The sequence below is a fragment of the Centruroides sculpturatus genome, unplaced genomic scaffold, assembly GCF_000671375.1.
Source record: "Centruroides sculpturatus isolate CEXI.00-Female unplaced genomic scaffold, Cexi_2.0 scaffold189, whole genome shotgun sequence".
NCBI lineage: Eukaryota > Metazoa > Arthropoda > Arachnida > Scorpiones > Buthidae > Centruroides > Centruroides sculpturatus.
Window position 1 is genome coordinate 810079 of NW_019384395.1, and position 26099 is coordinate 836177.

Sequence of the window (26099 nt, forward strand, 5' to 3'; positions counted from 1 at the left end):
CCCCTTTTTATAAAAGCCAAGTGACCCGCGACCCCGATACAATTGAAAAAAGCATTTTTAATAAGGTAATTAAAAAAACAACGAAATTAGTTTTTCAGTATAATTTTATTTTAAATTATGTTTAATAATTAATTTAATGCGATGGTTGAAATTGCATGTTATTAACCAGCCTCAAAATTCGCGGGTGAGATTTTGTTAACGCCAACCTCATATCATTTTCAACATTTAATTCATTCCTCTCAAAATTCTCAACACATGTTTCAACCAACTGTGACAGAATAGCTACCCAGATTATTTTAAGTTTTAAAAAATATATGAAATTATTCAAACTTCAAGGCACCATTAAAAGTAAATATTGCATTATAGTGAAAATTTTCTTTAGTTTACTGCATAAGTTGGCGACCCCACAGAAAACCCGTTGCGACCCCTTCTGGGTCGCGACCCATAGGTTGGGAACCCGTGGTCTATATATAGTCATCATATCTTTAGATATTAATATTTAATGTCTCTGTGCTTCCTTTAGATGTTTATCCTAAGCATAAAAAGGAATCCTAGCTTATTTTTAAATTCTTATTCTTTAGTTCTATATGTCTTAGTTTTATAGTTTAATCCTTAGTCTCTTAATGTAGTCTCTTATATTTTACTAATTATACCAATATATCTTATTTAAATACATATATCTACGTACTTTAATCTCTGTTACAGTATTATATATCACTCCCTTAATCAGAACCGGATGTTACGTAAGATAAATAAGCAAAAGATTACAGCCTCGTGCAGCGAAGTTACAGCAAAGGATTTCACGCTTTTAAATTACAGTAGAACCTCGATTATCCGGACCTCTATTATCCGGATTTTCGATTATCCAGATTGTTCAAAATAAACAAAAATTTTACGAATTTGCTGATTTGCACTTGGCGAATTACGAAACTGTTTATGTACGTGATGGAATGCATAACTTTTTTTGTTTCAACAAAGTCTCACCCGGCACAGTGGCCGTAAACTCTTAAATATATTTTGCGTCGTAATAAAAATATAACTTGACATACGTATTTATAAATAATTTATATTCAAATTACATCATTTCTATGACCAAGGGCGGCGTAAGGCATGGACGACGTGGGCCACCGCCTATGCCTCGCGGTCCGAAGGGCCTCGCGCCTCGAAGGTTTATGCATTACTTAAAAGCCGCGAACGCGACGAAAAAATTTTACTCGTCATAAAACGATAAATAGTTTGTCAAATTTTTATTCATAAAAATGCAGTTTCAACTGCTTTTTATTTTATAAAATCCGTCTTCTTGCGCCACCAGAGGGCCTTTTAAACAATAGGTAGTCTGTTAGCGTTGGTCAGTAGTAGTCCAAATTCAATACGAACGTTTGTTTCTTGAAAATTTGATCACGATTTAAATACAGTATTTACTTTCAATATTACCGATATGTCATCGAAAAGAAAACGTGTTGTATTATAATTAAAAGACAAATTAAAGTATTTGTTTCGATTATCCGAATTATTCCTTTTTTTTTCCGGACTACCTTCATCCCCAATTAGTCCGGATAATCGAGATTCTACTGTATTATTATTATGGGCTTATACAGCCTCCTGTATGTTATAGCTTACAGCCATGAATCTGGTTAACTTCCTACTCTTAATATATAAAATTTAGTCCTCAAGATTACGTATCTTTTATATAATATATATACTATATCAGAATTATTATTCTTATATGCTTTGTTTTTAATATGTAGACTATATTTTAGTCTTTAGTTCTTATATCTTAGTCCTTAATCTATATATTTTATCTTTTGAGTGTTCGATCCTTTATCTTTTATGGATGTTTACCTCTTTCATAGTATTTACTATTTTTAGGAGTGTTCAAAAGAAAATGACTTTTTAAAGAAAAATCGAAATCACATCCTTTGTTTCAGGAAGCTTCGGTTTTCACACCAAAAACATTTTTCTATCTGAACCTTTGTCTTATATTTATTCTTAGACTTGTTGCTTTTTTCATAAAAATTAATTCATTACTTGTGAAATAATGATTAACTCAATCCATTTACAAGCCATTAAGCTATTAACATTAATTACAATACGATAATTTCCCTTCAGAATCAGATCCATTTAACCTGTAATGGATCAAATGATGACCCCAATTAAGGCTACTAACACTTCAAGAGAGGCCCGGGCCACTTATTTTTTTGGCATCCCAACTAATATAGGCTATTAAAAAACTACGTTAAAAAATTCTATTGTACTTTTGAAATAATATAATTCGATAATTTGCGAGAGGCTTTCTATGTAGGTCTCTCATAAATTATTCATGGGGTGTTTTGAGACCCTCCTATGTAAGACTCTGGCTACATTTGACGCCAAGCTCTATTATAGTGATCCTGCTGGTCCCTCTATGATAGAACTTAGCATTAATTAAAAAATTGATTACACGAAAACTTTAAGAAAAAAATGCCTTTTATCGATATAAAACTCTTGTAAAAACGAAATTTTAAAATTACATATAAATTATTATAACTAAAAATTCATTTAGTTGGTGATAATTACATGTTTTCGAGGGTGATTATGGTTCTTTAAACAATTTAAATTTATGAAGTAGAAGCATTAAGTAAAAGACATGACGAGTCATTTTACGATATTTGAAAGCTGTTTTAAATCTAGTTTAATGAATAATTTAGATTTATTATTAAAAACATTTCTTTTTACAGCTACCATACCGAAATGCGCTGGATGCGAACAGCCCATTATGGACAGGTTCATCTTGAAGGTTCTGGATCGATCTTGGCATGCTAAATGTCTCAAGTGCATCGATTGTCAAGCTCAACTGAATGATAAGTGCTTTGCTAGGAACGGCCAAGTTTTCTGTAAAGAAGATTTTTTCAAGTGAGTTTTCTCGTATTATTTTCAACTTTTTGAATTTTCGATAGAAAATTATATAAAATTAACGAACAAACAAAAATATTATTTCAATTTCGTTGTATGTTTAATTTTTTTAAATTTGTAACGGAATAATTTTTCCGTATCTCAATTTATAAAACACTCTTAGACAGTATTTGAAAATAGTTAACTTTCTTGCCACTAGATGGAGCGAGTACGAATTTTTGATACTTTTTGAATTTTATATATTTTTTTCATATAAATGATAAAATAAAATTTTATATCGATATGTAAATTTTCTTTTAAATCATAAAGAACTCGGCTTAAATATTATATAAAGGTAAACTCATATTATTTTCGTAAGTTTTTTTACTATAATAAAAAATTAATTCCCTTTTGCAGATAAATAAATAAATGAAAATTTTATGATTTTGGATTCTTATATCTCTATCTCTATCTAAATTCACTTATTTATTCAATATACGAAACATATTTATCAATAGTTGAAATATCCCGTGAAATATTTAATAAACATCATACCAATGAATACGAAATGGCATATAAAACAATAGAAAAATAAAAAAATAATAATTTTTATATTTTTAATTAATTTTGTGAATTTTAATCTTACTTTCATTATATTTTACACAATTAAACGATTTATATGACATACAAATATAATAATTATTTAATTTATATATGTATAGTCTACGGTATGTGTATGACACATTAATTTTTTAAGTTTTTAACATGAAGACAATTTAATTTTCTAATTTGAGTACATTTAAAATATTCTGCAATATTAAAAATTTTAAATACATATAATAATGTATGTACTTTTATAAACGGATATTTTAAAAATTGCATCAAACTGTATTCAAGCCGTTACAACAAAAAATGAATAAAACTTATTATTTATTTTAAAAATATTTTAATATTGTTTAAATAGATTAAACATTATATAGATATACAATGCAGCCAAAAGTCAGTTAACGAATGTAAAAATTCGGTTTTAGTCAAACTAGATAAAAATTGTTTAAAAATGTTAAAAATTCGCAAATTGCCCAATTGCTTGCGAACAATATAGTTAACTTATTTATGGGCTATCTTGTACAATTGAAAAGTTGTAATTTTATATACAATATTTCGTAAATAGGCGTGAAATCAGTATTTGGCATTTATCTCTTCAGTCAAAGCAAATACTGTATTAATAACATTTAAAAAGTAATAATTATACCTTGTATATTTTCATTTATATTTAGACAAATATAAAAACTTAATGAAAATGATATTGAAAAACAACTTTACTTTCACTCTCTTTATAAAAATGACAAAATTAAAAATTATTAAAAGTAAAAAGAAAATAAAATATATAGGCCTAAATCTAATATTTTTTTTTCCGCTAAAAACTTTTAAAAATGGAAAAATTATGAAAAAGAATTAAAATTTAAAACTTTGTCTAATTAAATTTCTATTTAATTATAATTGACCGGACTGAAAAATGATTAACTCATTATTCATTAAATAATAATTGCAGTAAATAGAGTTTATATAAGTGAAGAGATAGCAAACTCACATGGCCCAAATATCATTCTCTTATTTAAATATTTTATTACTTCAAATTTTGAAAAAGTATATCGTTCTATTCATTATGTTTAATACAAAAGATTTATAAAATAAATTTATAATCAATTTAAAATACTAATAAATTCTTGACAATATTATTTAATAAAAATATAAAATTTGTAAAAGTAACAACCCTTCGATATCTTTGAAAATTTTTCATCTGAAAGTATAATTCTATGATATATAGGCTAATTTTTATGGTTAAATAATAAATATTGAATAGTGAATATAAAAAAATTTATATAAAAAGTAATTTATGAATATAATCAATTATTATAGGAAGCTTTTATTTTTATACAAAGTTTGATTATTTACGATTATTCGAAATCTTTACTTAGAGACACGCTTTAAAAAATGCCAATGCCTGTGACATTTTTCTAATGCCAAATGCAAATACCAAGACTCATTAGAAAATATATTATTTTTATATGGCTTTTAAGATAATCCTAGTGAAAATAAAAATAGATTTTTAGCGGTAAATTTACAGGTAAAACTACTGTAAATTCTTAGCAATAACTTAGTTAAATTGTCAATAAGAATATACTTTCACGTAGATACTGTATATTTTTATTCGTAATATTAAAATTTTATTGGAAAAAATCTTTAAATGTAGGACAAATTATTAAAGAATTAAAGATAAATTGAAATATTTTTAGTTTCTAGGTAAAGTTATTTCTATTCAAGTTTAGTCAATTCGCGTAACATTGTCTGAGGAAAGAATAGAATTTTATTGATTCGATTCAAAAAATTTCATCAATAACTATTGGAAAAGTAAAAAATGTAATAAGAATATGTATAAGCTTACTAAAAACGGATAAAATTTCATCATTTTAATGTGTATTTTATAAGTTATTCACTGATGAAAGTGGCGTTATTTTAGGTATGATCGATGTAACTCAAGCATTAGAAAAAGAATTATTTAAATTATAATTATTTTAGTTTTTTAATTATTAAATATTTTAAAAAAAGAATTAAAATGCGTAATTATATTTAAGTTTATTTCAATTGATAAAATTAAATGGATGATACTTCATCTTATTCCCATTAATATTTATTTTATTCCTATTTTAAGTGAATTGAATATTGTGAGAAATAGTTACAAATTTTACAAAATGTAAATACTAATAAATGAAAAATAAATTTATATTTGCTATAATTTGATAAAAATTACTAGATTTTCAGGTTAAAGAATGGATATTTATGTTATGAAGTAGTTATTTATGCATTAAAGATTATGAAGTGCTTTATAATTTTTTCCTTTATGCATTGTTCTTCACAGCTTTTCTCGTTATGCATTACTCTCCAAACTCTCTTTTTACATTACTCTTTATAGAAAAAAAATTGTAAAAACCTTATAAAAATGATTAATAAACAATTTAATATTAGAAAAGTGTTAGGCCTACTAAAATTATAATACATATAATGCACTATAAATTATATTCAATAACACATTTGATACACTACATTACTAGTTTCAACACGTCATAAAGTGCTTTTTCGTTTATTATATTACACTATAAGATAATTTTGTTAAGAATGTACTGTACAGTACAATAAAGAGATTGTAATTATTCTAAATTCTTGATGATTTATAAATTTTTATTATAAAGTTTAAAAGATGATGAATCAATCATAAATTCACGGACTTTGTATGAATTTATACAAGGTAATGATGTAGAATTTTATTCTAAATCACAAGAAAATAACTTCTTATCAGAAATGTATATTAAATTAAATTAAAATTTTGGATTTTTTCTTCTTTAACACAGTTTTCCCCGATATTTCAGTTGCTGTCCTTCGATTCTCCTTCACATCTGACTGTAACTAGCTCCTTCAACCGATTCTACTTTCATATTGACCAGTCGATTTCATTTTCTTCTTCCTCCATTCCTAAAACCAATCTTTTTCTCTCTGGATTTTAAAAATATTCTAATCCATAGAATTTCGTACAAAAATACTAAAATTTTACTCGAGAAAAATTATATATATTTTTAGATGATCAACTGAAATAAAAATTCTTTTCATTTTTCTTTAATTTTTATTGGAAAATAAAAGTTGTAAAAATATTTTTGTAAATTAAATAAGTGTATTATTATTTTATTTGTGTTATTTTGGAAAGTTTTTAAGAAACAGAATTAAAATGAAGTACTTTTAATCTCTTCTTTTAGTTAAACAAACAGCGAAAGCAAAATCAAAGAAACCGTAAAAATATATTTTTTTTTAAATCTTAAAATATTCTAGAAAATTATAAATAAATTATATATGCCTTAATACATATAATTATCTTAAATTTTTCTCTATTTTATGTAATTAAAAATATATGAAAAGCAGTTCAAAAGTCAGTTAACTGATATATAAGTGTATGAGCTATATGCGTTATGTTAAAAGAAAAAAAAGAAAAACAGTTAAAACCAATTTGTAACAGTATTAAACTATTTTTTTAAAAAAAATGTCTCTTGGTTAATTGACTTTTGGACTGCTCTGTATTATTGAACAAACAACATTTGAAAAATTATTATTATAGTACTTTTAGATGCTCTGCTTCATCACATGAAACAGAGCAAAAAATGCAAAATATTGTGCAAAAAAATGCATCTAAAAACGCAAAATATATTTTTATATACGTTTTAATCATATATTTTCAGTTTATAGATAGATGCTATTTTTTAGGAAATACAGTATATATTTGAAATGTATTTAAGATTCAAAATTTACGCTTTATTGATGTTTTATTTGATATTTTTAATTAAAAAAAATAATTTCAGTTATGTTTTCACTGCATATACATTATATATAAAGTACAAATTTTGCCTTTTTCAATGAAAAAGATCATCTAAAATACGCACGAAACATTTAAGATGATTTTATATATATACATATATATATATATTAAAAACATCAAATATAACACGAAGAAAACAAAATATATTGATTTTAAATACAATATTTTAAATATATACTTAAAAAATAGTATCTAAAAATGCAAAAAATATATATTTTTTAGAAGCTGTCATTCATTTAATGAAGTTAATAAAGCGTGTGAAAAAGCAAAAATAATTTTCCTATAGTAAACTGTTGCCAAATTTATTTGTTGAATTTTTTCTTAATTTTTTATGGTAAGACTATCAATTTAAAGTGTGTAATTTTTCAAAGTAGCAAAGTTCTTTGTCTGAATGACCTCTTGAGGAATATCGAATTTATTTGAAGTCATTACAAAAGTCAATACGCGTTTATCATTGTAACTATACTTTACATTTTTTAGATCCCAAAGCGTAATCCTGGCATTTGTATAATCGATGGTTAGTAAACTATATTCTACTCTATAATTTTAACTTTAAATCACGAATTATCGATAAATATTCTAAAAGTTTTTTTTATATATCCATTCTTTCTTTCCAGCAAAATTTAGACTAAAATAGCGCCGAATAAAAGTATTTTTTTAAAAATGAAAAATAGTTTAATCAAAATTAAAGTTTATTTATCGTAATTTTACTTTTTTTAATGTTCCAGATCGCGTTAATTAAATGGCAACATCTAAGAAAACGAGACATATGCACTTGAAACGTATTTAAAACATAGAATTTTTGCATTTTTAGATGCTCTTTTTCAAGATATATTTATTTGGCATATTTTTAAGTAAATATATCTTACTTTATGATGTTCCACTTCATCTTTTTAATAAAAAAGAGCGTCTGAAAAGTGAGATAAGTGTACTTAAAAGATAAATTTTTGTAAATCTCTTGCTTTTTTCTTGAAGCAAGAAAGTATATCGTTCTACAAACAATTTTTATCAATAAAATCCATCTTAAACTCTTTATTAATTAGTACTTTTAGAACCATATTTAAATATTAAATTTTATGTAACCAGTTTTATTTTGCTTAATAGTAAACTACGGTATGTAGGTTAATTAATAATTATAATGTTATACACATACATAATGTTATAATGTTTAATGGTAAATTATGGTAAGTTAGCAACTTAATAATTCGATAAATTAACAGTTTTATGATCATTTTAATAATAAATTATTATAATTTGATAAATGGGGATGTTATAATTGCTATGATAAGTTCTCTATATAACGGAAACACTATAGAGGGCGATTACATTAAACTCTATAATTATGCCCGTATGACTCGTATTATTTTAGTATATTTATTTAAATTCGAAACAGGATAGTGCATTTTTATAAAATAATAAATAATTATATATATTTTTGTGTAATTTTATGTCATTTTTTGAATTTTTCCAGGCGTTTCGGTACAAAATGCGCAGGTTGCGATCAAGGTATACCACCGACACAAGTAGTGAGAAGGGCACAAGATAACGTATATCATTTACATTGTTTCGCTTGCATTTTATGCAAACGACAACTGAATACGGGAGACGAATTTTATTTGATGGAAGATAATAAACTCGTCTGCAAAACTGACTACGAAGCTGCCAAAGCACGCGGTAATAAAAAATCTTCTTTGTTTAATGTTTATATATAAAAATATAAGAATAGATTTCGTATTTATAAAAGGACTTTTTANCCTTTTTTTTCCGGACTACCTTCATCCCCAATTAGTCCGGATAATCGAGATTCTACTGTATTATTATTATGGGCTTATACAGCCTCCTGTATGTTATAGCTTACAGCCATGAATCTGGTTAACTTCCTACTCTTAATATATAAAATTTAGTCCTCAAGATTACGTATCTTTTATATAATATATATACTATATCAGAATTATTATTCTTATATGCTTTGTTTTTAATATATAGACTATATTTTAGTCTTTAGTTCTTATATCTTAGTCCTTAATCTATATATTTTATCTTTTGAGTGTTCGATCCTTTATCTTTTATGGATGTTTACCTCTTTCATAGTATTTACTATTTTTAGGAGTGTTCAAAAGAAAATGACTTTTTAAAGAAAAATCGAAATCACATCCTTTGTTTCAGGAAGCTTCGGTTTTCACACCAAAAACATTTTTCTATCTGAACCTTTGTCTTATATTTATTCTTAGACTTGTTGCTTTTTTCATAAAAATTAATTCATTACTTGTGAAATAATGATTAACTCAATCCATTTACAAGCCATTAAGCTATTAACATTAATTACAATACGATAATTTCCCTTCAGAATCAGATCCATTTAACCTGTAATGGATCAAATGATGACCCCAATTAAGGCTACTAACACTTCAAGAGAGGCCCGGGCCACTTATTTTTTTGGCATCCCAACTAATATAGGCTATTAAAAAACTACGTTAAAAAATTCTATTGTACTTTTGAAATAATATAATTCGATAATTTGCGAGAGGCTTTCTATGTAGGTCTCTCATAAATTATTCATGGGGTGTTTTGAGACCCTCCTATGTAAGACTCTGGCTACATTTGACGCCAAGCTCTATTATAGTGATCCTGCTGGTCCCTCTATGATAGAACTTAGCATTAATTAAAAAATTGATTACACGAAAACTTTAAGAAAAAAATGCCTTTTATCGATATAAAACTCTTGTAAAAACGAAATTTTAAAATTACATATAAATTATTATAACTAAAAATTCATTTAGTTGGTGATAATTACATGTTTTCGAGGGTGATTATGGTTCTTTAAACAATTTAAATTTATGAAGTAGAAGCATTAAGTAAAAGACATGACGAGTCATTTTACGATATTTGAAAGCTGTTTTAAATCTAGTTTAATGAATAATTTAGATTTATTATTAAAAACATTTCTTTTTACAGCTACCATACCGAAATGCGCTGGATGCGAACAGCCCATTATGGACAGGTTCATCTTGAAGGTTCTGGATCGATCTTGGCATGCTAAATGTCTCAAGTGCATCGATTGTCAAGCTCAACTGAATGATAAGTGCTTTGCTAGGAACGGCCAAGTTTTCTGTAAAGAAGATTTTTTCAAGTGAGTTTTCTCGTATTATTTTCAACTTTTTGAATTTTCGATAGAAAATTATATAAAATTAACGAACAAACAAAAATATTATTTCAATTTCGTTGTATGTTTAATTTTTTTAAATTTGTAACGGAATAATTTTTCCGTATCTCAATTTATAAAACACTCTTAGACAGTATTTGAAAATAGTTAACTTTCTTGCCACTAGATGGAGCGAGTACGAATTTTTGATACTTTTTGAATTTTATATATTTTTTTCATATAAATGATTTTAAAAATCCATCCTGTNGAACTCGGCTTAAATATTATATAAAGGTAAACTCATATTATTTTCGTAAGTTTTTTTACTATAATAAAAAATTAATTCCCTTTTGCAGATAAATAAATAAATGAAAATTTTATGATTTTGGATTCTTATATCTCTATCTCTATCTAAATTCACTTATTTATTCAATATACGAAACATATTTATCAATAGTTGAAATATCCCGTGAAATATTTAATAAACATCATACCAATGAATACGAAATGGCATATAAAACAATAGAAAAATAAAAAAATAATAATTTTTATATTTTTAATTAATTTTGTGAATTTTAATCTTACTTTCATTATATTTTACACAATTAAACGATTTATATGACATACAAATATAATAATTATTTAATTTATATATGTATAGTCTACGGTATGTGTATGACACATTAATTTTTTAAGTTTTTAACATGAAGACAATTTAATTTTCTAATTTGAGTACATTTAAAATATTCTGCAATATTAAAAATTTTAAATACATATAATAATGTATGTACTTTTATAAACGGATATTTTAAAAATTGCATCAAACTGTATTCAAGCCGTTACAACAAAAAATGAATAAAACTTATTATTTATTTTAAAAATATTTTAATATTGTTTAAATAGATTAAACATTATATAGATATACAATGCAGCCAAAAGTCAGTTAACGAATGTAAAAATTCGGTTTTAGTCAAACTAGATAAAAATTGTTTAAAAATGTTAAAAATTCGCAAATTGCCCAATTGCTTGCGAACAATATAGTTAACTTATTTATGGGCTATCTTGTACAATTGAAAAGTTGTAATTTTATATACAATATTTCGTAAATAGGCGTGAAATCAGTATTTGGCATTTATCTCTTCAGTCAAAGCAAATACTGTATTAATAACATTTAAAAAGTAATAATTATACCTTGTATATTTTCATTTATATTTAGACAAATATAAAAACTTAATGAAAATGATATTGAAAAACAACTTTACTTTCACTCTCTTTATAAAAATGACAAAATTAAAAATTATTAAAAGTAAAAAGAAAATAAAATATATAGGCCTAAATCTAATATTTTTTTTTCCGCTAAAAACTTTTAAAAATGGAAAAATTATGAAAAAGAATTAAAATTTAAAACTTTGTCTAATTAAATTTCTATTTAATTATAATTGACCGGACTGAAAAATGATTAACTCATTATTCATTAAATAATAATTGCAGTAAATAGAGTTTATATAAGTGAAGAGATAGCAAACTCACATGGCCCAAATATCATTCTCTTATTTAAATATTTTATTACTTCAAATTTTGAAAAAGTATATCGTTCTATTCATTATGTTTAATACAAAAGATTTATAAAATAAATTTATAATCAATTTAAAATACTAATAAATTCTTGACAATATTATTTAATAAAAATATAAAATTTGTAAAAGTAACAACCCTTCGATATCTTTGAAAATTTTTCATCTGAAAGTATAATTCTATGATATATAGGCTAATTTTTATGGTTAAATAATAAATATTGAATAGTGAATATAAAAAAATTTATATAAAAAGTAATTTATGAATATAATCAATTATTATAGGAAGCTTTTATTTTTATACAAAGTTTGATTATTTACGATTATTCGAAATCTTTACTTAGAGACACGCTTTAAAAAATGCCAATGCCTGTGACATTTTTCTAATGCCAAATGCAAATACCAAGACTCATTAGAAAATATATTATTTTTATATGGCTTTTAAGATAATCCTAGTGAAAATAAAAATAGATTTTTAGCGGTAAATTTACAGGTAAAACTACTGTAAATTCTTAGCAATAACTTAGTTAAATTGTCAATAAGAATATACTTTCACGTAGATACTGTATATTTTTATTCGTAATATTAAAATTTTATTGGAAAAAATCTTTAAATGTAGGACAAATTATTAAAGAATTAAAGATAAATTGAAATATTTTTAGTTTCTAGGTAAAGTTATTTCTATTCAAGTTTAGTCAATTCGCGTAACATTGTCTGAGGAAAGAATAGAATTTTATTGATTCGATTCAAAAAATTTCATCAATAACTATTGGAAAAGTAAAAAATGTAATAAGAATATGTATAAGCTTACTAAAAACGGATAAAATTTCATCATTTTAATGTGTATTTTATAAGTTATTCACTGATGAAAGTGGCGTTATTTTAGGTATGATCGATGTAACTCAAGCATTAGAAAAAGAATTATTTAAATTATAATTATTTTAGTTTTTTAATTATTAAATATTTTAAAAAAAGAATTAAAATGCGTAATTATATTTAAGTTTATTTCAATTGATAAAATTAAATGGATGATACTTCATCTTATTCCCATTAATATTTATTTTATTCCTATTTTAAGTGAATTGAATATTGTGAGAAATAGTTACAAATTTTACAAAATGTAAATACTAATAAATGAAAAATAAATTTATATTTGCTATAATTTGATAAAAATTACTAGATTTTCAGGTTAAAGAATGGATATTTATGTTATGAAGTAGTTATTTATGCATTAAAGATTATGAAGTGCTTTATAATTTTTTCCTTTATGCATTGTTCTTCACAGCTTTTCTCGTTATGCATTACTCTCCAAACTCTCTTTTTACATTACTCTTTATAGAAAAAAAATTGTAAAAACCTTATAAAAATGATTAATAAACAATTTAATATTAGAAAAGTGTTAGGCCTACTAAAATTATAATACATATAATGCACTATAAATTATATTCAATAACACATTTGATACACTACATTACTAGTTTCAACACGTCATAAAGTGCTTTTTCGTTTATTATATTACACTATAAGATAATTTTGTTAAGAATGTACTGTACAGTACAATAAAGAGATTGTAATTATTCTAAATTCTTGATGATTTATAAATTTTTATTATAAAGTTTAAAAGATGATGAATCAATCATAAATTCACGGACTTTGTATGAATTTATACAAGGTAATGATGTAGAATTTTATTCTAAATCACAAGAAAATAACTTCTTATCAGAAATGTATATTAAATTAAATTAAAATTTTGGATTTTTTCTTCTTTAACACAGTTTTCCCCGATATTTCAGTTGCTGTCCTTCGATTCTCCTTCACATCTGACTGTAACTAGCTCCTTCAACCGATTCTACTTTCATATTGACCAGTCGATTTCATTTTCTTCTTCCTCCATTCCTAAAACCAATCTTTTTCTCTCTGGATTTTAAAAATATTCTAATCCATAGAATTTCGTACAAAAATACTAAAATTTTACTCGAGAAAAATTATATATATTTTTAGATGATCAACTGAAATAAAAATTCTTTTCATTTTTCTTTAATTTTTATTGGAAAATAAAAGTTGTAAAAATATTTTTGTAAATTAAATAAGTGTATTATTATTTTATTTGTGTTATTTTGGAAAGTTTTTAAGAAACAGAATTAAAATGAAGTACTTTTAATCTCTTCTTTTAGTTAAACAAACAGCGAAAGCAAAATCAAAGAAACCGTAAAAATATATTTTTTTTTAAATCTTAAAATATTCTAGAAAATTATAAATAAATTATATATGCCTTAATACATATAATTATCTTAAATTTTTCTCTATTTTATGTAATTAAAAATATATGAAAAGCAGTTCAAAAGTCAGTTAACTGATATATAAGTGTATGAGCTATATGCGTTATGTTAAAAGAAAAAAAAGAAAAACAGTTAAAACCAATTTGTAACAGTATTAAACTATTTTTTTAAAAAAAATGTCTCTTGGTTAATTGACTTTTGGACTGCTCTGTATTATTGAACAAACAACATTTGAAAAATTATTATTATAGTACTTTTAGATGCTCTGCTTCATCACATGAAACAGAGCAAAAAATGCAAAATATTGTGCAAAAAAATGCATCTAAAAACGCAAAATATATTTTTATATACGTTTTAATCATATATTTTCAGTTTATAGATAGATGCTATTTTTTAGGAAATACAGTATATATTTGAAATGTATTTAAGATTCAAAATTTACGCTTTATTGATGTTTTATTTGATATTTTTAATTAAAAAAAATAATTTCAGTTATGTTTTCACTGCATATACATTATATATAAAGTACAAATTTTGCCTTTTTCAATGAAAAAGATCATCTAAAATACGCACGAAACATTTAAGATGATTTTATATATATACATATATATATATATTAAAAACATCAAATATAACACGAAGAAAACAAAATATATTGATTTTAAATACAATATTTTAAATATATACTTAAAAAATAGTATCTAAAAATGCAAAAAATATATATTTTTTAGAAGCTGTCATTCATTTAATGAAGTTAATAAAGCGTGTGAAAAAGCAAAAATAATTTTCCTATAGTAAACTGTTGCCAAATTTATTTGTTGAATTTTTTCTTAATTTTTTATGGTAAGACTATCAATTTAAAGTGTGTAATTTTTCAAAGTAGCAAAGTTCTTTGTCTGAATGACCTCTTGAGGAATATCGAATTTATTTGAAGTCATTACAAAAGTCAATACGCGTTTATCATTGTAACTATACTTTACATTTTTTAGATCCCAAAGCGTAATCCTGGCATTTGTATAATCGATGGTTAGTAAACTATATTCTACTCTATAATTTTAACTTTAAATCACGAATTATCGATAAATATTCTAAAAGTTTTTTTTATATATCCATTCTTTCTTTCCAGCAAAATTTAGACTAAAATAGCGCCGAATAAAAGTATTTTTTTAAAAATGAAAAATAGTTTAATCAAAATTAAAGTTTATTTATCGTAATTTTACTTTTTTTAATGTTCCAGATCGCGTTAATTAAATGGCAACATCTAAGAAAACGAGACATATGCACTTGAAACGTATTTAAAACATAGAATTTTTGCATTTTTAGATGCTCTTTTTCAAGATATATTTATTTGGCATATTTTTAAGTAAATATATCTTACTTTATGATGTTCCACTTCATCTTTTTAATAAAAAAGAGCGTCTGAAAAGTGAGATAAGTGTACTTAAAAGATAAATTTTTGTAAATCTCTTGCTTTTTTCTTGAAGCAAGAAAGTATATCGTTCTACAAACAATTTTTATCAATAAAATCCATCTTAAACTCTTTATTAATTAGTACTTTTAGAACCATATTTAAATATTAAATTTTATGTAACCAGTTTTATTTTGCTTAATAGTAAACTACGGTATGTAGGTTAATTAATAATTATAATGTTATACACATACATAATGTTATAATGTTTAATGGTAAATTATGGTAAGTTAGCAACTTAATAATTCGATAAATTAACAGTTTTATGATCATTTTAATAATAAATTATTATAATTTGATAAATGGGGATGTTATAATTGCTATGATAAGTTCTCTATATAACGGAAACACTATAGAGGGCGATTACATTAAACTCTATAATTATGCCCGTATGACTCGTATTATTTTAGTATATTTATTTAAATTCGAAACAGGATAGTGCATTTTTATAAAATAATAAATAATTATATATATTTTTGTGTAATTTTATGTCATTTTTTGAATTTTTCCAGGCGTTTCGGTACAAAATGCGCAGGTTGCGATCAAGGTATACCACCGACACAAGTAGTGAGAAGGGCACAAGATAACGTATATCATTTACATTGTTTCGCTTGCATTTTATGCAAACGACAACTGAATACGGGAGACGAATTTTATTTGATGGAAGATAATAAACTCGTCTGCAAAACTGACTACGAAGCTGCCAAAGCACGCGGTAATAAAAAATCTTCTTTGTTTAATGTTTATATATAAAAATATAAGAATAGATTTCGTATTTATAAAAGGACTTTTTACATAAAAAATAAAATATATAAGGAAAAATAAAGTTATAAAATAAATTCGAAAATATCTCTCGTGTAATTCTACGTATCTTTTGATAAATCTATATTATAAGATTTTTTTATATTATAATTTATAATTTTTTAAAATAGTTTCAAGCTTTAATTTTTATAAAAATCAAGAATTAAATTTTAAAAGTCTCAGCAAAAATGCCAAAAAAAAAGTATAAAAAATTTACGACACGATTATATTTTGGTGATGAAAGTTTTGATATTCTTAATTTAATTACGCTGTTAAAACTCAAAAATCTAAAAAATATATAATTTTTTATCATCGATTTTGGATTAGAGTTTGATATTTAGAAGTCTTTAAAATACTTTTTAGATTTTTAAAATTGTATTTAATTAAATATTTATACGAAACAAAATAACTATATACAAAGAAAGCATCCTCTTGAATACTTCTTTGATAAATTAATGCTATTTTTGACATTATAATTTACAAATTTTAAACATAAATTTCCATAAAAAATCAAGAATTAAATTATAAAAAAAAATCTAAAAAATTGCAATATAATAAAAAAGTTAAACTTAAATTTAAGTAAAAATATATAATTCTAAATTGTAAAACTCTAAAAATATATGTTTTTTAGATTATTAAAATATTATTTAATTAAATATTTTATACGAGATACAGTACAATAACGCCGCGAAATAAACACATTCAAAGAAAACACCCTCTCGAACATTTCAAGGTTTTCTTTGATAGATTAATGATATAAATTAATTTTTTTTAAATTATAAAATGAATTTTAACATTTCTAAACTTAAATTTTCATAAAAATTAAGAATTAAGTTTCATAAAAATAAAAAACCTCCCAAAATATTGCGACATAAAAAGAAAATTTCGAGTGATGAAGGTGTTGATATACTTAATTCAATTACGATGTTACAACCTGTCAAAAATTTTTTGTTTACTTATTAAATTTAAAAAAAAATAAATTTGTAGTTTCCTAATAAAAAAAACCTTTCAAGAAAACGTTATTTAAGGAACGTTTCTTCTAATTAAAAACGTTTACTAATTAAATATCTATTGAATATATTTAAAAATAAACAAATAATTTAAGTAAAATAATAATTTTAAAAATATTTTAATATTAGTTTATTTTTATTGTTTAATTATTTGAATTTTGGGGTAGTTAAATTTAAGTTTATTTCTGTCGATTTTTTTATATACAAAACTTCCTTATCAATTACAATACTCCTTAAGGCAAAGCTCTCAAATATAATTGGATGTAAGAATTATTAACATAAAAAAATAATAAAATAATTAAATTTATATTATTAAGCAGTTACATTAGTTATAAATTGCATGCTATAATTAATAGCACCGAAATTATGGTAAAGCTTTAATTAAATCTGTTCGAATTTCTTATGTAAAAATGGCATAAAATGAAGATAAAGATGATAATATTTTACATATTTATAGAAGTTAATACTTATTTTTGGATTTTATGCTAATATTTTGAAGCTAATAATGCTATTTTTTTATATTTTTTGCGAATATTTTGGTCCTAAATGACTCTTTTTATTGGTCTTTTATGCCAGTATTTCGATTTTAAAAATAATTTTTTTGGATCTGATGCTAGCATTTTATGCTTTTATGCACATATTTGGATACTTATCATGTTTTTAGATTTTTTAAATAATACTCGGATGTTAATGCTAATTTTTTACAGCTTATATTATTAGTATTTTTATACTAATAATATGATTTTTTTGATTTTTTGCTTCGAATATTCAGACATTAATAATGTTTATATATATTTTTATGCAAGAAATTGGATGCTAATAGGTTTTTTGGCTTCTTATATAAGCAATTGTATGTTAATAATTCTTTTTATAGATTTTATGCGAGTATTTTGATGCTGATTATGTGTTTTATTCGATATTCAGGGATAAATTTGATATTAATAAATTTTAAATAAGTATTTAGATGTCAATTATATATTTTAAAATTTTATGCGTTTATTTACAAGCTTATTATGCTTTGTTTTAGATATTATGGAGGTAATTGTATATGTAAAATATATTATATTCATGGCTATACTTTTATAGTGTGATGATAACAGTGATATAGTAGGAGCTTTTTCTTTTTGGCCGTTTTTTTCAGAGCAGAGGGGACAACGAAACGTCCAAGGACCACTATAACTGCAAAACAGTTGGAAACGTTGAAAACAGCATACAACAATAGCCCGAAACCAGCTCGACACGTAAGAGAACAATTGAGCCAAGATACGGGACTCGATATGAGAGTGGTACAAGTGTGGTTTCAAAATAGAAGAGCAAAAGAGAAAAGGTTGAAAAAAGATGCAGGAAAGACAAGATGGAGTGAATATTTCAGAAATGCCACGGGAAATGTTAAACATAGTTCCACATCATCCACACCTGTTCAAGCGGGAGCGCAACCTAATTCACCTGAGGATCATCGAGAAAGGAATGGAGAAAAAAGGAGTTCCAAGCACGATTTAGATAGAGATAAGGATTCTGTTTATTCAGGTAGGTCAAAGTTCATTCGCTATACTCTACCCAAACATATTTTATTAATATTTTACAACGCTCACATAATATTAACGTGAATACTGCTCTACATCTTCCACTTCATCTTCGTCTCTTTTACTGTTTAATTTATTAAATTAATAAAAATATTTTAAAAAATTAATTGCTAAGTAATTAAATAAATTTTTTGTCTGTTTTTATAAAAGTGTGAACTTCATTGAGGACCAAAATTTTAATTTTTAGAAAGGAATTTTGGTCCAAACTAAGAAACAAAATCGATACGTTTTCTTTTATAAGAATTTTAATCTGAATTTTTGTATAAAACTTACATTTAAATATTCAAACCATATACTTATTTATGTTTTTTAAGTGTTAAATTTACAGAAGATCAAACTGATAATATTTTAGAAGAAAATTTTGATCTAAATAATACTTTAACATATACAATACCACAATTCTATCTGCAAGCTAAGCGTTATAACGCGACTTTTCATACAATAAACTGACGTTGTAAACGAAAAAATAATACTAATTCTCATAAATAATTTAAAAACTACAAAATTTAATCATTTGTGATTAAAAGGGTCCCTTTATCTGACGTCACTTTCAAGCATTTGCCATCTGTTAGAGCAAATTCCCTGTATCAATCATGCAAAAGTATCGATTAGTAGCCTATAGACATACAAGAAGTAGATTTTAAACAAATTAGATCTAATTCCAAGTTTTGCATCCGATTTATAAAGCAATTATTGAATCACGACATACATGGAAAGTGATACATTATCGTTAATGGTATGGTATACCTTTAAATGCACTTTTTTTAATATCACTCGAGAGATATTTTTGTAAATACGATCTACTGACCAAAATTATCTGTTTATTGCTGGGGAATTGTCTATGATATCGCTTTACTGCTTGAAACTACATCCTTTATCGTCTTAACGTTAATGGAAACACTTCCTCCTCTTCCACCATTTTAACATTATTGCTAGAAAGGATCGCTTTATCGCCTTCCAAGACATGTTCTTGATGTAAAAAACCTAAAGAAATCAATAAGAATTGCATACAATTTAATGATTATAAGGGCGAGATGTTGCAGTAAATAGTATATTCCTATTATATTCAATTATAACCTTAATAGTTAACTATTAAGGTTATAATTGTTGTTTTTCAAACTTTTAAGAATAAAAATGGATAGTTTAGTAATTCACGGCTTAATTTTCGTTTTAATGTGACGCTTGTAGCACCACAAAATGCTATTTTAGTATGGAATCACTTTATTTTTAATTTTTAAGCACATATTCAGTTGCTGAAAGCATTATATCAACTAGAAAAGGACATACTGGTTAATAAACTCCTTATATTAGTTATTAGAACCTTATGCTCCTCTCTAAAGGCACTTAAGTTAGTTCATAAATGCATTGTTTTACGTATTAAAAGCCTTATATTACTTTTGAAGGCATTACTTTATCCATCAAATAATATTATATCTAAAGATATATTATTTATATTAATTAAAGATCTTATATTAGTTCTTAAAGATAATTACAAAGATTATTAACAGTATTAATAGCCTTATATCAGTAATTAAAAGCACTTTACTACTTAACAAAACCTTTCTATTAGTCACTAGAGATCTAAACAAATAAAGGAGATAAAGCATAATTGCGAAATAAAAAATATACTTAATATTTTTTAAGCAAGGCCTTTCAGAAACCGAGAGAGGCCGGCCACTTCTAAGAGACCCCACCATAAAACAAACCAGCTTTAAAAATGTTGCATCATAATAAATTAAATAATTTATGTTATTGAGGCCCTTTTATATTCGAGTTCTTAATCAAATAAGTCTAATGGTGCTCTGTGATAAAGTCTGAGCTTAGGTCAATAATGCGTTACCTCTGAGATTTCATGGTGCTTTGTATTAGAGATTTTCCAAGAAGAATTGTATCAATTCTTCGTTACATTTTGACATTTAGACGTCTAAATTCGTTAGCAATACATTTCACTGTAAGAATAGTTACATTGAAAAAAGTATTAAGTATCAATTTAATAGTGTATTAACGCTTAGAGATTTCTTAATACTGTAAGAAATTCAATAAGGTGAAAACTTACAACAAATGTTTTAAGATCCCCCGTAAACATCGTCTATCGCCTCTATGATAGAGGCTTATTTCAGTAGTGTGTTAACGCTGAAATATTTCATTGTATACTGTATTGTGTTAAAGAATTTCAAAACAGAATTGTAACAATTCTATGTTATATTTTGACACTTAATAAACCTTACTTTTAAAGCCTTGAGGTTTTGTTAGATATAAGATAAACATAAGAGCTTCGAGATTTTGCATTGATTCTTATTAGAGAATGTCAAAGCAGGATTGTAGCAATTCTTCCTTGCATTTTAACATTTAGATACTTAAATTCGTTAGTAATATATTTCACTTTTAAAGCGTTACGGCTTTCTTAGATATAAAACACACATGAAAATAGTAACGCTACATTAAACTTAGGTTAATATTGCGTTAAGGCGTCAAGATTTTATATTGATTTGTATTAGATTTTAAGAAGAATTACATCGATTATTCTCATATTTTGACTTTCATCCACTTAAATTCCTTACTAACAAGCCTTATTTTCAGAAGCGTTACGGCTTTAATGGGCATAAGATATATAGAAGAATGCGTAAAACATTAAGGTATCACTTTAATAGAGCGTTAACGCTTGGAGATTTCGTATTAGTTTTATTACAACTAAGGGAATTTAAAAGCCGCAAGATGACATTGTCTAAACATGTGATCATCATTACAGTAAATGCCGCACCACGTCATTAGATTTAATACAAAGGCGTCATTAGCGTAACGTTAACGCTTTAAGTCGGGGGTGGCTTATGGCCGCGCCCGCCAATGCAGATGTAGTGTAATCAGTGTGTTGCAATAAGGCCGTACCAACCGTTATAGGTACCACAGTCATTTTATTTGTAATTATTATGTTTCACTGCTGGAACTTTATTGGTTCGATGCGTAATAAGGTTTGCGTGTAAGATAAGAAAATCGAATATTTCATTTAGTTTAAACGATAGTAATCACCGGATTCTACCGGAAAAAAATAATAATAATTGATGTAAATAGGTAAGCCAGATTACTGACGTTCGACTTTAAAATTTCACTTTTAATGCTCCTAAACATGTAAAGAAAGTATTATTTAAAGAGGGAGAAAATCGATAGAATTTCGTAATTTAAAAGTTTAGTTGTCAACAGTTTAAAAATTAAATTGAAACGTGCTTAACCGAAATCTTGAAATCGATTTAAGATTCTGTTAATGCAAATTTCAAAGCATTCTTCAGCCTTTTTCATTTGAAATTTCACTCTTGATATTAAAAAACTTTTAAAAATTTAGATTCCAAGTTTAGAATTTCACGTAAAATTATGAGTTTTGTATAATTTTATAACGTTAGGATCCATTAAACTTGAACTACAGTTAAGAAACTTCCACATTAGAGATTCCGTTGATGCAAATTTTAAGCCTTGTCTTAGATGTTCGAGTTTTAGAGTAAAAAATAAAAAACATTAACTTTAGAATCTCACACGAAATTATGAGTTTTACATAAGTTTATGAAGATAGAATCCAAAAAAAAAAATTGAAGCCTTTGTTTTTTAGTGTTGTTTATTTCACATTCGCAACTTTCAGATTAAAAAAAATTTTAATATTTAGATTCTAACTTTAAAATTTCATTTAAAATCGCGAGTTTGGAAAATTTAATGACGCTAGAATCCCGAAAAATTGATCTGTGATTCGGAATTTAATACGAAATTAATTCGTTTTCCGAACTCTAATTTCATCACATTATGCAAAACTCATAATTTTGTGTGATGTTCTAAAGTTAGAATCCAATTTTTTTGAAGTTTTTTGAACTTTTAATATTGTTTTATCTAAAAACACGGAAATATGAGATAAATAAAGCTTTAAATTTACCTCATCAAAACCTTAGACTCGCAACAAAGTCAACTGAGTACCAAGATGAAGTCCTAATTTCTTTATTTCTTCTTCTTCTTCTTCTTCTTACTGTTTCATATGGAGATTATAGATTTCTTTACTTGTTTAATGTATTTTACTTTAAATCCGTATCTTTCTTTTACAGAAAATAAAAGGGGAAAAAACAATTCTGCAACTTTGAAAGATTTTTATCAAATAAAAAAATAACTGAAAATAAAATATTTTTCAAAACAAAGAAATTTTGAAAATTAGTAATTTGAGCGATAAACAGCGGTACATTCGGTGTATTCTCGTATCAATGTTTAAACGAGAAACAGGAGTGTTATTTGATATATTTGCTTTTATTTCTACGTTTAGAATTTCGAAAACAAGATAAGATATTCGAAATAAATATCTAGAAGTTATCAATTTTATAAGAAAAAGTCATTTTTAAGGAAAGAAAACTCTAGTTTATCAAATTCGTTTATTGAGGTACGTGGTACGGTGATATTATTTAAAGCTTACTTCTTGTTACGAATCACATTTCTCAATCTGATAATGCGAGATTACATTCATATCTTCTACTCTACATAAATTACAAGAATTATTTGATTACTTTTGAATGTAAGCACTCGGAAACAAATTCGAATGTAGTAAATTGTGCTTAAAACAATATTTTTACTATATAAATTAGATATATGACAGCTTTTTACAAAGCAATAAACAATATCATTTTTGTATTTTCTTTCTGTTTCCTGTTTTACAGACGATGTACCCGAAATTCGGCAATTTGTGCCAAGATTATCTTCAGGAATGATGGATGAGGACGGGCATCCCCAAGGTCCACCATTACCTCACGGACCGAATGGACTCAGCTACATCAGCGGACCTCATCCCTATCCCGGTCCAGGTACGCCACCCTACCTCAGTGGAAACCACAGTCCAGGGAGTCAATATCCAGGAACCTTCTACGGAGAAGGATTAGGTGGGCATTATATGGCGGCTTCGACACCGATTTCTGATCAAAACGGGCACATCTCCACCCTTTCTAATCGACTTATCGTCCCTACACCCACAGATCTCAGTAACAGCAGTAGCAATCATGGATATCCGGACTTTCCTCCTAGTCCTGCATCATGGCTTGAAGAAGTTGATGCACCAGCATCTTCGATAACTCCATCCCACGCTGCGCCTCCTTCAGCAGCTCAGTACTGATGTGTATGACCCCCTCTTTGACAAATATGTTGATATGACTTTTAGACGCGATGCTGTCAGTCACCATACTGTTTGTTTGTCTGTCCCTCTTCTCGTGGAAGAAATAATTTTTTCAATTGTGGAGAAGTGGGTTTTCCAGTTCCTGAATTATAACGAATGTAGTACGTGTGATAAGCACAATAAACTAGTCATATGTGATAAAAAAAAGAGTATATGAAGGAGTTTTTATTAAAAATAATATTTGAAAATAGTCTTTTAAAAAGTTTCTTGTTCAGTTTCAACAGTCGAAAAATTACCAGTTTTTTCAGAAAATTTTAATTAAAATTATTTTAAAATTTTAAAAATAAACATATTTTTCTTCATTTTAATAAATTGTTTGTTTAAAACGCAAAAATTACAATTATTATTTATCAAAAAATTCTGAATGAATATCGATTTTACGCTCATCCACGACGTCACTTCATTCAAATTTTATGATGTTTCGGTTATAAGAATGACGTCATATATGTATAACCAATTAAATACTTTTCGTGAATGTAAATTAAACGAATGATTAGTCACCGCTATAAATAATGCCGTAATATCGTTTTAAATAAAAAAATTAATTTTAATATTAATTGTTATCGGTAAAAATTCCTTATAAATAAAATAAAAAAATAATAATAGTTTGAAATATAATATTATTTTAACTAAATTTAGCATTCACACGCACGAACAAAGAAAAAAATTTAATTTAATTTGATTATTTCATCTGGCAACTATTACACGCACGCCACCCGTGGCGCCATCTGTTATACAAATAAATAATTAAATCACGCGTATTTAAAAAAAAATAGAAATAAATGAAACAAAATTACTTTAGATTGGGATTAACTAAGAAATTCTGTTTTACTTAGAAAGATTTTATAAAAAGAGACTTTATCTGATTACAGATTTGGAAAAAACTTAATACTCAAACAATAAATTAGTTTGGTTTGTGTTTTTTTATTTTACATTCTGAAAATCTGTGTTAATCTTTTTTTAAACATTTTTTTAGTCTCAGGACGTCTTCTTCTTTTGATTTTTTTCATAGAAATTTGAAAGAATTCTGTATTATAGAAATCACTAAATTAATTTGATGAAAATCATTTCCCTGCTAACTTTTTACTTTACGTTTTCTCCATCTTTAATCTAGATTTAAAATATTTTTGGAATNCCAGTCGGCAAATTTAAATTTTCGCCAGTGCTGTGGCGCTGCAATCTTTGGCTATGTCTTGGGCTACTCAAATATTTTACGTTTTTGATACTAAATTAACTTCTAAAGTATAATTTTTTATTGTTTTTATATTTTTCAATATATTTATTTTGTTCGTACAAAATAAAAAAATAATTTTTAACGATACAATAGGCTTCGTTAGGCTTAACATCGACGAAAATTCAACACGAAGCGACACGCAACGGTGAAAATTGTCAAAATGGGATAAATTAATATATTTTTTCGGACATATTCGGTTATCCGAAATATCGATCTTCCGAACAACCCCAGTCCCCAATTGATTCGGATAATCGACGCTCTACTGTACTACTATATAAATCTTTTATATTAGTAATGTTTAATCTGAAATGGCCGCGGCCGTGAATTTTATCATAATATTTGGTTATGTGGAATTCATCGGTCCACATTACTCAGATAGTTGGGGTCGACTCTAATTTTTAAAACTTTTTTTTTACCCTAAGAGATCATAATGGAAGCAGCTGGCGATAAAGCAACAGTCCGCGCATATTGTATTTAGGCAAATGTATCATAAAAGTTTTGAGCCGAACAGAATTGAAATAATCTG

General features: G+C 25.5%; 1 protein-coding gene across 1 annotated transcript in view; it reads left to right on the forward strand.

Moving 5' to 3' along the window:
* LOC111618364 (LIM/homeobox protein Lhx3-like) overlaps positions 1-24461 on the forward strand; it is an 80828-nt gene extending 56367 nt beyond the window's left edge. The window contains exons 2-6 of the mRNA XM_023359875.1: positions 2718-2892; positions 10141-10149; positions 16270-16472; positions 18715-19095; positions 23831-24461. Coding sequence (XP_023215643.1) covers positions 2718-2892; positions 10141-10149; positions 16270-16472; positions 18715-19095; positions 23831-24279 — 1217 coding nt within the window. The 3' untranslated portion in view covers positions 24280-24461. The remainder of the gene's footprint in view (positions 1-2717; positions 2893-10140; positions 10150-16269; positions 16473-18714; positions 19096-23830) is intronic.
* Positions 24462-26099: the final 1638 nt, after the last annotated feature.